Here is a 15,000-nt window from a genome sequence, read left to right on the forward strand (position 1 = left end):
ATACATCTATATATATATATATATATATCTATATATATATATATATATATATATATATATATATATTATATATATATATATATACATATATATACATATAATATATAATATATATATATTATATATATATATATATATATATATTATATATATATATATATATATATATATATATATACATATAATATATATATATATATATATATAATATATATATATATATATATATATATATATATATATATATATATATATATATATATAATATATATATATATATATATATATATATATATATATATATATATATATATATATATATATATATATATAAGTACACTAAGTATGGTAAAAAAAAGATAAATAAATAAAAACAGAATACGGTGATACTGGATTGTTGGGAAAAAGAAAAAGAGGTGAAGATAAGGTTCATCAAATTAAATTCATATAACAAACGATACATAAACAAATATGCATTGATTTTTTTTTTATATAATAAATCGTAATTATCTATCTCCTCTGATCTATAATCAATCTGCATATCAGAAAAGATAGACAAATAGCCGAAAAATAATCCTTTTAGAAGTACCTGCATTGTTGACAAGGATATCAAGATGGCCGAACTGGGAGACGGTGGAGTCAACAATGCGCTTGCAATCTTCATCAATGGTTATGTCGCCTGCAACTTCTAATATCTGCGATGATTGTGGTTATTTTTTTTATATAATCATTGGACTTCTTATATGCATGATTTATGTCTAGATTAAAGGGCGTTTTGCAACGGTTGAGGTTTGAAAAAGTTAAAAAAGGCGAAGATTTCTGCATCCAAATTATCATCAGGTTAAAGGGAAAGAAAATATATTAGCATGATATACAGTAGGTGTAACATATACACACTACACGGTATATTCTAAATTGAAACAAGATTGTAAACGAGAAAAACAAAACAAGGGAAGACAAAAAAAGACAAAAAGAAAGATAGAAAAAAAAAAAACATCGTATACATAAAAAAAAAAAAAAAAAAAAAATACTGGACCTGCGACCACTAACCTTGTCCTGTGCCAAACCGGCCTCCTGGCATAACCCAGCGGTCTCTTTCAACGCCTCCACATTCCGTCCAGTTAGCGCCAAAAGACAGCCTTCCTTCGCCAGTGTCACGGCACATCCTCTGCCGATGCCCGAAGACGCGCCTGGTGTTAGATATTAAGGGGCGAAGGGAAAAAAATATATTGGTGGTATGCTGTTAGTAGAAATTAATGAAATTATATGTTTTTATGACGATATCCTTTTTTCAGGCTCTTTTAATGTGTTAATCTCTCTCTTGTTTTCCCTCGTCTCTTCTTCTCTCTATCTCACATTAAAGGAATAAGGGAATAAAACGAATAAATTAGGTAGGTTAGAACATTCCGAAGGTTTTCTTCTTTAAGATGTATAAAAATGTAATACAAGTCTACTCTTCCTGTAGGTAATAATCCTAAGCTACATGACTATAATCTCTAATATTATCTATCCAATCCCTCCCAATCTATCTATCTAATCAGTAAAATTCCCTTTTGTTTCGAATATAGATAGACCACCCCCTGTTATGCGAGATATATCGCTACCATATCATTGCGTTTTATCTATTTTTTTTACCTATATTTTATTTTCTATGGATTACTTTCAACACTTCTCGACTTGAACTGTGTCGATGTATGCATGACGACTCCCCGGGTTCGACCCATCCTGACTGTGCATGACGTTGAATACTTGTGATAGATATTCGGTAAATTTTCCGAATAACGCCGCGTCGCTAAATACCACAAAAGTGGTATCGATGGATTCCTCTCAACCTCTACTATTCATATATAGTGAAATTAATGAGCGCTTGCACCCCTGAAGCCCACAATCTGGGTCCCAATAGTAGGGGAGGGCATGAAGTAGATCAGGGAAATTGCGGGGTAAAATATGAATTCCGGCCATATTTCGTATGCAAAATCTTAACCAATTACCTACCTAACTTTGCTTAGGTTTGAAGTTTGCCCTAGCCAAGGGGGGGCTTCGCCCCCCCCTGGACCCCCCCTTTTTAAGGCACTTCGTGCTACCTCGTGCTACTTCGGTATCACGAAAACCTTAACCCTTAACTACCTACCTCACTTTCCCTAGTTTTGAAGTCAGCCTTTGCGAAGAGGGAGCTATGCCCCCCTGTGGATCTCCCCTATTCAGGGCACTTCGTGATACTTATGATGCGTAATTAGTCCTGTAGATGAAAATGCCGCGACACGGATAACCCTCACACTGCGCCATGATGACAGCAACTGAGTCTTCGTCTCATATATTCCTCAGGATAGGAAACTAGGACCGATGATGACGCGACCACTCAATAGAGGGCACTCTATAATTATACTGTAAACAATGGGGAATATTGCGCCATCTGTTGAGAGAACATAACAGCACATGCAGGTAATTCCTTGGGGGTTTCCAGTCCACAGCTTGCTACTATCCGTAAATACGTAAACACAGCCATGTTTGAATTTCAGGGCGAGGATGGTGGATTCGGGATATCTTGCCCAAGGTATGTTGCACGAAGTGCCCTAAAAAGGGGGGGGTCCAGGGGGGGGCGAAGCCCCCCTTTGGCTAGGGATTAATTCAAAACTAGGCAAAGTTAGGTAGGTCATTGGGTTAAGATTTTGCAAGCGAAATATGCCCCGAAGTAGGACGAGGTAGCACGAAGTGCCTTAAGAAAAGAGACCCAGATTGTGGGGTCCAGGGGTGCAAGCGCTCATTAATTTCACTATATATGAATAGTAGAGGTTGAGAGGAATCCATCGATACCACTTTTGTGGTATTTCGTAACGCGGCGTTATTCGGAAAATTTACCTAGTGTTTACTTATCCCAACACGTTGCGTAAATCTTTGGCCAAACACAATGCATCCAGCGGTACTCTTGGTACTTCTTCGGGCACTTATGCTATTCTTTGCAAAGAATGTCCGAAATTGTATAAAGGTGAAACGGGTAGAGAGATTGATAAAAGAATATTGGAATAACATTAAATTGATTCACAACTCGTCTAATTCGCACGAATGAAAAATGTTAGAATCTCTTTTCTCATTGTGGCAGTGTTTCATTAATTGTGTGTTGTGCACGGTACTGTGTTTGTGTTTTGTGATACATCTTTTTATATTACATAAGAATGCGTATGCATAGATATGTAAATATATGTATGTATATGTATATATATACATATACATACACACACACACACATATATATATATATATATATATATATATATATATATATATATATATATATATGTGTGTGTGTGTGTGTGTGTGTGTGTATGTGTATGTATATAAATATGAATATATGTATATCCATGTATGTATGTATATGTATATATAAATGTATGTATATATATATGTATGTATATATGTGTATGTATATGTATGTATGTATGTATGTATGTATATGTATGTATGTATATGTTTGTATATATGTATATATACATGTATGTATGTGTATGTATGTATGTATATATATGTATACATGTATGTATATATGTGTATATATGTATGTATATATATGTGTATATATGTATGTATGTATAAATATGTATATATATATGTATGTATATATGTATGTTTGTATGTATGTATGTATGTATATATATATGTATGTATGCATATATATGTATGTATATGTATATATATGTATATGTATTATATGTATATATATGTATATATATACATATATGTATATATATACAAAATATATAAAATAAATAAATATATAAAATAAATAAATATATAAATAAATGAATACACACACACATATATATATATACATACTATATACTTAAAGTGACATATGGATACACATGTATATCTATATATCATATATGAATGTGTATGCATAAATATACATATGCATATATACGTATATGTATATATGTAAATATGTATATATATATACATATATATATGCACACACACACTATGTGTATAGTGTGTTTTATGTTTTATTTTTTCCTTAATAGAAACACAAATGACATATATATACAAATTACCCATTTCATGTTTGTAACACAATCCAAAAATTACGTCAACAACTATATTATACAACCACAAGTATACAATTACACACCAAGATCTTCAACAAACAACATTCCAAGCATCATCAACTATAAACGTAAATCCACAAATAAGCTCTACTTTACCCGTGATAAGAGCAACTTTTCCGACAAGGGAAGAGTAAGATCCTGGTGCCATGATAAACAAACACTCACTGAAAGCTCATTCTTAACAATCGCCATGGAGGTATTCCGACGAATTGATGCCACATGTCGCTATGCGGTTTATATTACGATCGTTAAAAAACCTGATTCAGTCCAGAGATTACGATCGGTATATGGGTGTTGTTGGGTAACTATAGTTATTTCCTAGTGTATGGTATATTGAGGTATATACTGAATCTATATTAGGGTGCGTTTTCTTACATGAAGTGAATGAATAAGAGCTATATATGCGAGAATTGGCAGGGAAGATATACACTTTTTGTGTCAACTGGACTACTTGGTAATTTGCTTAAATGGTAAGTTGGTATTTGTTACTGTTTTTAAAAATTAAAGGGTAAAGCATCCTAAATGTAAAAACTATACAAATGAATGACCTTGTATGTAGTTATTAGTGTTTTCGTAAAGAAACGACCACTTACCCTAAGTTAAAAGTATTGAATGTATCTTGTACTTGGCAACCGAATACAATGAGAAGTATGGGAGCACTTGGCTTACTTTTTTACAGCCTTGTCTGTTCATATTGCTCTCTGTTTCTTGTTCTCTCTCAAGTGTTTTGTTACCGTTTCTCGCTCGCTCGCTCACTCTCCCTCCCTCCCTTCCCTCTTTATCTCTCTTTATGCATGCACCATACCCTTCCCATCCTTTCAAGACCTGGGATTTCCTTTTAGTAAGCTCCCTCCCTAGCTTTGGTGGTTCCAAGGCAATTTCGTTCAAACAAAATACGTCCAGTGAGTATGACAACAAACAAAATTCGTCCAGTGAGTATGGCAACAAACAAAATTCGACCAGTATGACAACAAAATTCGTCCGGTGAGTATGACAAAAAAATTCGTCTAGTGAGTATGGCAACAAACAAAATTCGTCTAGTGAGTATGGCAACAAACAAAATTCGTCTAGTGAGTATGACAAACAAAATTCTAGTGAGTATGACAACAAACAAAATTCGTCTAGTATGACAAACAAAATTCTTGTGAGTATGACAACAAACAAAATTCGTCCAGTGACTATGGCAACAAACAAAATTTGTCCAGTGAGTATGGCAACAAAGTTCGTCCAGTGTGTATGACAAACAAAATTCATCCAGTGAGTATGGCAACAAACATTTGTTTATTCATACACGAGTAAACATACAGGAATGTTTCATCATTATTTCTATAGAAATAACTTTCTATGTTTAACTGTAGGATGTATAATGAAAGACCTGATTATCCTGTTTTTTTTTTTATAATCAACAATATAACAATATATTTCTTAAAAATTCAGATAATGAAATTAGTTTGATTCAAGGTTCACAATATCACTATGTCTAAAGAGGGGGAAAGCGTCGACTCTGGCCTTGTCATTGAAGATAATCTGCCCTATAAAAAACGGGGAAAGTATTGTTTTATTCCATTTTTCCCCTTTCACTATTCCCCAACTCCATCCCCTCCCTACCCCTCTAACCCCCCCCCTTCCAAACCCTCTTTATTCCCGACTCCCAACTCCCTAACTTCTCTTCTCCCCTGACCCTTCCAACCCCCATACCCCCTAATCTCCCTTCCCCTCCCCCTACTACCCCCCCCCTACAATCTCCTTCAACCCAAACCTTTCCTACTCCCATCCCCCTATTCTTCCTCCCCAATCCCCCCCCCTCCAACATTTACCTCTCCTCCCCACCTTCCGCCGCCACCAATACCTCCTCCTCTCATCCCCCTCCCCCTTCCCTTCTCCCTACATCCTACCTCTCCTCTTCCCTCCCCTACCCTCCACCTCTCTTCCCCTCCCCTTCCTCCTATCCCCCCAGCTCTCTTCCCCCTCCCCTACCTCCTATCCCCCCACCTCTCTTCCCCCTCCCCTACCTCCTATCCCCCCTTCCCCCCTCCCCCTCCCCCTCAAGCCAGCGTGGCGCCCCCATCCACGGGCATGACGACCCCGGTGACGAAGGCGGCGTGGTCGGAGGCCAGGAAGGCCACGACCCGACTCACGTCCTCCACCACGCCCACGCGCCCGAGCGGGTGGATCGTCTTGGCGTAGTCGAGGAACTGCGGGTGGAGAGAGGGCGTGGTGAGTGGATTAGGGGATGAGTGGGTATGGGGACGCAAGGTAAAGGGGGCGGAGGGGAGAGAGAAAGAGAAAGAGAAAGAGGGAGGGAGAGAGATGGGGAAGAGAGGGAGAGAGAGAGAGGAGAGAGAGAGAGAGAGGAGAGGGAGGGAGAGAGGGAGGGAGGGAGGGAGGGAGAGAGAGAGGGAAATAGAGAGAAATAGAGAAAGAATGAGAAAGAGAAAGAGAGGGAGAGAAGGAATGAGAGGGAGCAAAGAGACAAAATGGAAAGGTTTTTGAATATAGACATACTAATTTAGGTTGATTTAATGGTTAAGTGGAAAATAATAATGGCATAGGTGGATGAGCGGATGAACTGAACGGAGTTGGTGGATGAGATGACGGTTTTGGTGGATGAGTAGATGACCTGACAAGGTTAGTGGATGAAAGGATGAGATGACAGGAATTAGTGGACGAATGAACCAGCTAAAAAAAAAAAAAAAAAAAAAAAAAAAAAAATAGTGATAGTGACAGAAGTACACCACCGTCACCATAACCACCATCTCCTCTATCACCTTCAGGTAGTCCTCCTCTGACATGCCAGTCCTCTTCAAAACCTCCGTGACAATGACAGCGGGATTCACGCAGTTGACTCTGACGCCTCGCCCTGCCACCTCCAAGGCAAGAGTCCGTGTCATGTGGTCGATGGCGGCCTTGCTCATGTTGTAGGCCAGGTATTGCGGGATCTGTTGGGAGGGCGGGGTCCTTTATGAGGTTGGTATGTGGTTTATGAGGTTGGTATGTGGTTGGTATGAGGTTGGTATGTGGTTGGTATGAGGTTGGTATGAGGTTGGTATGAGGTTGGTATGTGGTTGGTATGAGGTTGGTATGTGGTTGGTATGTGGTTTTTATGTGGTTGGGGCATGTAGGGGGAGGTATGGGTTTTTCTTTACTTTTTTCTTTTTGGAGGGGAAGGGGTAGATTTGTAATTTTGTGAGCTTTAAGTATTGTTTTTTTTATTATAATGTTTATGTTTCTTTTGTGTATGAGGGGATTAAACTCACACGCACGCACGCAAGCACACACACACAGGCAATTAAGCAGACAGATAGACATAGAGATATAAAAATAAATAGACACATCAATATTAACTCAGAATTTACCATAAATCACATGACACACACAACACACAGCCCATCAGAAACGACAGAAACAGTAACGCACAGACAGATAACGACAGACACAGACAAAGTGGAACACACTAACGCACAGACAGACAACCACAAACACAAACAAAAAGGAACACACTAACGCACAGACAGACAGACACAGCCACAAACACAAACAAAAAGGAACACACTAACACACAGTCAGACAGCCACACCCACAAACACAAACAAAAAGGAACACACTAACGCACAGACAGACAGACACAGCCACAAACACAAACAAAAAGGAACACACTAACGCACAGACAGACAGACACAGCCACAAACACAAACAAAAAGGAACACACTAACGCACAGACAGACAGCCACACCCACAAACACAAACAAAAAGGAACATACTAACGCACAGACAGACAAACACAGACAAAGAGGAACACACTAACACACAGTCAGACAGACACAGCCACAGACAAAGAGGAACACACTAACGCACAGACAGACAGACACAACCACAAACACAAACAAAAAGGAACACACTAACGCACAGACAGACAGACACAACCACAAACACAAACAAAAAGGAACACACTAACGCACAGACAGACAGACACAACCACAAACACAAACAAAAAGGAACATACTAACACACAGACAGACACAGCCACAGACAAAGAGGAACACACTAACGCACTGACAAACAGACAGCCACAGACACAGACAAAGAGGAACACACTAACGCACACACACACACAGAAACAAAGAGGAACACACTAACGCACAGACAGACAGCCATAGACAAAGAGGAACACACTAACGCACAGACAGACAGCCACAGACATGCAGACAAAGAGGAACAAACCGGCTTGATGGAGAGAGAAGAGGAAATGTTGACAATGTTCCCCTTCACTTCAATGAGATGCGGAAGACACAGTTTCGACATGAGGAACATGGACCTCGTGTTGACATTCTGCTGGTGGTCATACTGCTCCATGCTGAGGCTCTCCATGTTGCCAGGGACCAGAATTCCTACGAACAAACATAGCTATCAATCTATTTATCTAATTATCTAATTATCTCTCTCCCTATATATACTCTATAGAATGATTGGTGTGTTGTCTTTATTATATTTCTTTCTCTCTCTGTGTATCTGTTTAAATGCATTAAGAAAAGTAGAGTGATTTTGAATTGTCAGGAAACACAGTATGAGGATAAGATAAGGTACGCAAAAGTTCATGTAACAAGAGATACATAAATGATGATAAGATATTGCAAAAAGACCATCTCTTTCTATAACACATAGCTCAATTATGTGTTTACCTCCTTATCTATCAATCAATCAATCAGTAAATCAGAAGTGATAGCCAAATAACTGAAAAATAATCCTTTTAGAAGTACCTGCATTGTTGACAAGGATATCAAGATGGCCGAACTGGGAGACGGTGGAGTCAACAATGCGCTTGCAATCTTCATCATTGCTTATGTCGCCTGCAACTTCCAATATCTGCGATGATTGTGGTTATTTTGTTAAATGATCATTGAACTTTTCATGTGCATGATTTATGTCAAGATTAGAGGCTATTTTGCAACGGAAAAATAAAATAAAAAGAATATTGGACCTGCGACCACTAACTAACCTTGTCCTGCGCCAAACCGGCCTCCTGGCATAACCCAGCGGTCTCTTTCAACGCCTCGACATTCCGTCCAGTTAGCGCCAAAAGACAGCCTTCCTTCGCCAGTGTCACGGCACATCCTCTGCCGATGCCAGAAGACGCGCCTGGTTTGAGAGATTATGGGGCGAAGGGGAAAAAAATATATTGGTGGTATGCCGTTAGGGGAAGTAAATGTATTAGACGTTTTTCATCGCTATATATATATATATATATATATATATATATATATATATATATATATTGTTGTTGAGATTTTAGTATTTATATCGTTCTTAAAATAAAGTTCACGTTGTTCAAAACCATTGTTCAAAGAGCTGAGGCATATGGGCAGGTGTTCTCGCTGACAAACCGGAACATGTCAATCCTGAACACAGGTACGTGGGAACACCTTAGTCCCACACTTGCCAAAGGTGTTAGTTATCTTTCTCCTCTTCCTGCAGGTAATAATCCTTATCAAGACGACTGTACTCTCTAATATTATCTATTCAATCCCTCCCAATCTAACTATCTAATCAGTTAAATGCCCTCTTTTGTTTCGAATATGGGTAAACTCCCTCTGTTATGCAAGAAACACTACCATTTTCGATCCTGTGACAGAAATAACTTGAGGAAAGTGGAGGTCCTATTAACTGTCTCACTTGGGCTAGGTATAGTACCTGCACCCTTGGGCTAGGTGTAGTACCTGCACCCTTGGGCTAGGTGTAGTACCTGCACCCTTGGGCTAGGTATAGTACCTGCACCCTTGGGCTAGGTGTAGTACCTGCACCCTTGGGCTAGGTGTAGTACCTGCACCCTTGGGCTAGGTGTAGTACCTGCACCCTTGGGCTAGGTGTAGTACCTGCACCCTTGGGCTAGGTATAGTACCTGCACCCTTGGGCTAGGTGTAGTACCTGCACCCTTGGGCTAGGTATAGTACCTGCACCCTTGGGCTAGGTGTAGTACCTGCACCCTTGGGCTAGGTGTAGAACCTGCACCCTTGGGCTAGGTATAGTACCTGCACCCTTGGGCTAGGTGTAGTACCTGCACCCTTGGGCTAGGTGTAGTACCTGCACCCTTGGGCTAGGTGTAGTACCTGCACCCTTGGGCTAGGTGTAGAACCTGCACCCTTGGGCTAGGTGTAGTACCTGCACCCTTGGGCTAGGTATAGTACCTGCACCCTTGGGCTAGGTGTAGAACCTGCACCCTTGGGCTAGGTGTAGTACCTGCACCCTTGGGCTAGGTGTAGAACCTGCACCCTTGGGCTAGGTATAGTACCTGCACCCTTGGGCTAGGTGTAGTACCTGCCACGCTGGGGTAGGTGTAGTACCTGCACCCTTGGGCTAGGTGTAGAACCTGCACCCTTGGGCTAGGTGTAGTACCTGCACCCTTGGGCTAGGTGTAGTACCTGCACCCTTGGGCTAGGTGTAGAACCTGCACCCTTGGGCTAGGTGTAGAACCTGCACCCTTGGGCTAGGTGTAGTACCTGCACCCTTGGGCTAGGTGTAGTACCTGCACCCTTGGGCTAGGTGTAGTACCTGCACCCTTGGGCTAGGTATAGTACCTGCACCCTTGGGCTAGGTGTAGTACCTGCACCCTTGGGCTAGGTGTAGTACCTGCACCCTTGGACTAGGTGTAGTACCTGCACCCTTGGGCTAGGTATAGTACCTGCACCCTTGGGCTAGGTGTAGTACCTGCACCCTTGGGCTAGGTGTAGTACCTGCACCCTTGGGCTAGGTGTAGAACCTGCACCCTTGGGCTAGGTATAGTACCTGCACCCTTGGGCTAGGTGTAGTACCTGCACCCTTGGGCTAGGTGTAGTACCTGCACCCTTGGGTAGGTGTAGTACTGCACCCTTGGGCTAGGTATAGTACCTGCACCCTTGGGCTAGGTGTAGTACCTGGACCCTTGGGCTAGGTGCAGTCGGTGCACCCTTGGGCTAGGTGTAGTACCTGCACCCTTGGGCTAGGTATAGTACCTGCACCCTTGGGCTAGGTGTAGTACCTGCACCCTTGGGCTAGGTGTAGTACCTGCACCCTTGGACTAGGTGTAGTACCTGCACCCTTGGGCTAGGTGTAGTACCTGCACCCTTGGGCTAGGTGTAGTACCTGCACCCTTGGGCTAGGTATAGTACCTGCACCCTTGGGCTAGGTATAGTACCTGCACCCTTGGGCTAGGTGTAGTACCTGCACCCTTGGGCTAGGTGTAGTACCTGCACCCTTGGGCTAGGTATAGTACCTGCACCCTTGGGCTAGGTATAGTACCTGCACCCTTGGGCTAGGTGTAGTACCTGCACCCTTGGGCTAGGTGTAGTACCTGCACCCTTGGGCTAGGTGTAGAACCTGCACCCTTGGGCTAGGTATAGTACCTGCAAGCCGCCCATATCAGAGTACGCTTTGGTGTGGCAGCAAGGCACTGATATCTGCAACAGCGGATGGACTTCACAAGTCAACGGTGATAAAGACCCTCTGGCAAGCGGAAGGCCCATTGAATTGCAATGATTGGCAGGACCGTTTGAAATAGATATTGCTGGTTGCACGAGTTCTGGGGCCTCTCTCTGAGTCTAGCTGCCGTGGTGATCGGACGTGTTTTTGCCTCCTCTCCGCCGCAGCCCCGCAACTCATCAAACCATGCCTTCTCATGGTCCCGCAGTGTCAGAGGGTAATCTGACCCCTCCCCCAGGGTTTGAGGGGGCTTCCCTGGTGCTTCCTCGGGCAGCTAGCCTGAGCCCTCTTCCCCAGGGTAATGTACCCCCCTCCCAGGGTACCGGGACCTCAGCCCTAGGATATGGGCCCCCTGGCAGCGTGGGTCAGAGCTGCCCCCCCGCCCACGAGAATGGGCACCCCCATGGCAGTCAGGGTCAAGGCTGCCTCCAGGCCCAGGGTGAGGGGTATATTTTCAGCAGCATCACCAGCAATGACAACAGTGCAAACAACCATACAGAAAACAGGAAATCAATATATTAGTGCGGCAGTGTTACAATAGTGCTTAACACAATTCTGTGCTTCATTGCAACAAAAAGGCCGTGGCCAAGGTCTGTCCTCAGTGATCAAATTAGAAAATACTACAGACCGTCTGAAACCGAAGAGGCCCATGACATTGCCATCAACCTATCAGACTCTAGAAAACCTAGAAATACGACACGGGACACTAAACGGATGACAAACATTATCGTGCATACTATGCTTGATCAATGTGTTGAAAATCCAAACATTGTGTTCGTAACAACAACGACGGACACCTCCCCAACAGACTGGTCGCCACCAAAGAAACCAGGTATCTCAACAACTTTTGTAAAATTCTTCCAAAAGTGTACAGACCAGGGAACACAGACCTACAGTGGGCTTCTTACACAGACCAAAATCTGATGGAAAACAAGATCGACCTGCTGATCGGAATGTTTTCTGAACAGCAGGCGGCTTTACATAAAATCATAGGGCAAGGTGCAATATGTAAAGATCCGACCTCCCCCAACCCCCCATCTCCCACCCATGGGCAGAATGCATACGAACGTTTCCGTTTGCATCTCCTCCCCCTACCTCCACCCCGATACCCACGACCAGCAATCCTTCTCACCCGATACCCTCCTCTCTCTCCCTGCCTGGACCTCCCCTCCCGTTATCCTCCCTCCCCCTGCCTACGGTCAGCCAGCCGCCTCGTGCCCTTGCTGACTCGCCGGCCCCCAACTCTGCTGAGCCATCTACGCGCCCCACCATCGACGCTCCCAGCCAGCAGACCCCCGCCCCTACAGGAGACATACCCACCTCCCCGAAGCATGAGTCATCCGCGAACTCTCTCTCCGTCAGACCGACAACAGGTATGCAGAATAAGACCAGGCATGAAGCTTCTACACAGGTATCCCCTAAACGAAGCTCCAAAAAGAAACAAAAGAAGAACAAGCAAGAGCAACTCGATCCCAACCGCCACTGGGAGGAAACAGCTCAGCAGCAGGTGGAAGGAGCTTCCGTCTCCCCTCCTGCCCCCCCGCCTCCAGCAGGGCACTCAGTCATAATCAATAATTATGCTGAGAAAACAAGAGTCAATCACGAAACAACGAAACAAGCACAATCCAGCCAAGACGACGATGACGAAGGTTATGTCAAGGTCGTATCAAGGAACAACAAAAGAAAAGCAAGAGTAGAACAAACTCCAAAGCCGCTAAAAGGAGCAGACCGACCTGACACAGTGTACCTCTATATTACCAGCTGTCATCCAGACACAAATGAAGAGGACATTGAAAATCACCTCTGTGAACATTTCGAAAACATAACAAGTGTAAAAGCACACCGCACCAAGATGACCCATGATTACTACACCAGTTTTACAGTGTCAGTAAGAGGAAAGGACATAAAGCCCGATATTTTCATAAACTCAGACGCTTTCCCCGCAAATGTGAAAGTGTTCTTAAATAAAAACAAGTACAAGAACGACCAGAACGTTTGACCAGGCATCGCCGTCAGCAATGCCTGTGACAAGATCGCACGAGGTCATAAAAATAAAACACCTTAACGCACAATCTCTCCTCGGGCACTTTGACGAAATTAAAATGCTAATTGAGGAGAGAAACATAGACATTCTGTGCATCAGTGAAACATGGCTCCACCAGGAAATGGTTAGTAATTTCATAACCGTTCCAAATTTCAATATCTATAGATGCGATGCAGGGCGTGGAGGAGTATGTATGTATGTACGGGATAACCTGAAATCAACCATGATATCTCCTACAGCAGTTAATAATACTGCCGTAGAAGATGTCTGGGTTACCGTACAGAGCAACATGCTTCCTTCCATTATTATTGGCGTAGTCTATAGGCATCCTCATGCAACTTTAGAATCTTTTGAATACATAGAACAAGTCTTTAGAGAAATGTCATTGAAAATTAAGCCATTCTTTATCTTAGGTGATTTAAATGATGATTTGACCAAATCTAATGCTAAATTAGCTAAGATAATAAAGAAAAACAAACTAGAACAAATTATAGATAAACCTACACGTATTACAGAAAACACCTCATCCTTATTAGATGTAATAATAACTAACAGGTCAGACATTATCCATCATACGGATGTCATCCCTTTTCATATTGCTGACCATGAACTTCTCACACTCACATTAAATATAAAAAAAAACAAAGCGACCACCGATAACAAAAACATTTCGTGACCTCAAGCATTACAATCTTCAATCATTCATCGAGCTCATCAGATCTAAAGAGACGATGCTCTTAAATATCTTTTCAACAGATGATGTAGACAAAGAGGTAACTATCCTTACGGAAGTGATTAAAAGCAGTATTGACGCGTTGGCACCTCTTGTAACGAGAGTCGTCAGATGTCCCCCTGCTCCTTGGATAAATGACGACATCAAGAGGGCTATTAAAGACAGAAATAATGCCCACCATAGTCTCAAAAATAACAGAAATGACGCCGCCCTTAAGGCAGATTATAGAATAAAAAAGAAAAATGTTAAACAGTTAATACAAAATGCAAAAACAAATTATTTCAGAAACAGATTCATAGAATATAAAAACAATTCGGATAAAACATGGAAAATTATTAAGTCAACCCTACCTAGCAACAAACACCACACTGATAATCGTATAAGTTCTACACAAAGCACAGAGCATTTAACGACTTCTTTTCAAAAATAGGTAAACTAACCTATGAACAAACAAATACGTCTACATTACAGCAAAATATAAATCAAGCTATGCCTACATCTAATATTTTCAGACCAAAACCAATTGATGTGGAGACTATTATCCTAGTAATAAAACACCTTCGCGAAACAAATGCTGTAGGAGCAGACGGTATTGCTTTGCGCTTTATTAAGGATAGTCTACCAGCAACCGCACATTATCTGGCGGTCATAATTAACACTTCCCTGGT

At 41.9% G+C, this 15,000-nt stretch overlaps 1 protein-coding gene across 3 annotated transcripts in view; it reads right to left on the reverse strand.

Annotated features, from left to right (window-relative positions):
- Positions 1–15,000, reverse strand: part of LOC122247217 (uncharacterized) — a 21,950-nt gene that overhangs the window by 2,419 nt on the left and 4,531 nt on the right. The window contains exons 2-6 of one of the 3 annotated variants that reach the window (XM_086550189.1): positions 9,100–9,239; positions 8,861–8,966; positions 8,325–8,491; positions 6,872–7,042; positions 6,138–6,298 (exon numbers count right to left, since the gene is read on the reverse strand). In XM_086550189.1, coding sequence (XP_086406315.1) covers positions 6,149–6,298; positions 6,872–7,042; positions 8,325–8,491; positions 8,861–8,966; positions 9,100–9,239 — 734 coding nt within the window. In that variant the 3' untranslated portion in view covers positions 6,138–6,148. Of the gene's footprint in view, positions 1–589; positions 696–1,050; positions 1,191–4,199; positions 4,269–6,137; positions 6,299–6,871; positions 7,043–8,324; positions 8,492–8,860; positions 8,967–9,099; positions 9,240–15,000 lie in introns of those variants that run through there. The other 2 variants (XM_043006276.2, XM_086550194.1) reach the window with 2 other exon arrangements.

This window comes from Penaeus japonicus, unplaced genomic scaffold (genome assembly GCF_977035675.1).
Source record: "Penaeus japonicus unplaced genomic scaffold, GWHDUDI00000001_assembly GWHDUDI00000002, whole genome shotgun sequence".
NCBI classification, from domain to species: domain Eukaryota; kingdom Metazoa; phylum Arthropoda; class Malacostraca; order Decapoda; family Penaeidae; genus Penaeus; species Penaeus japonicus.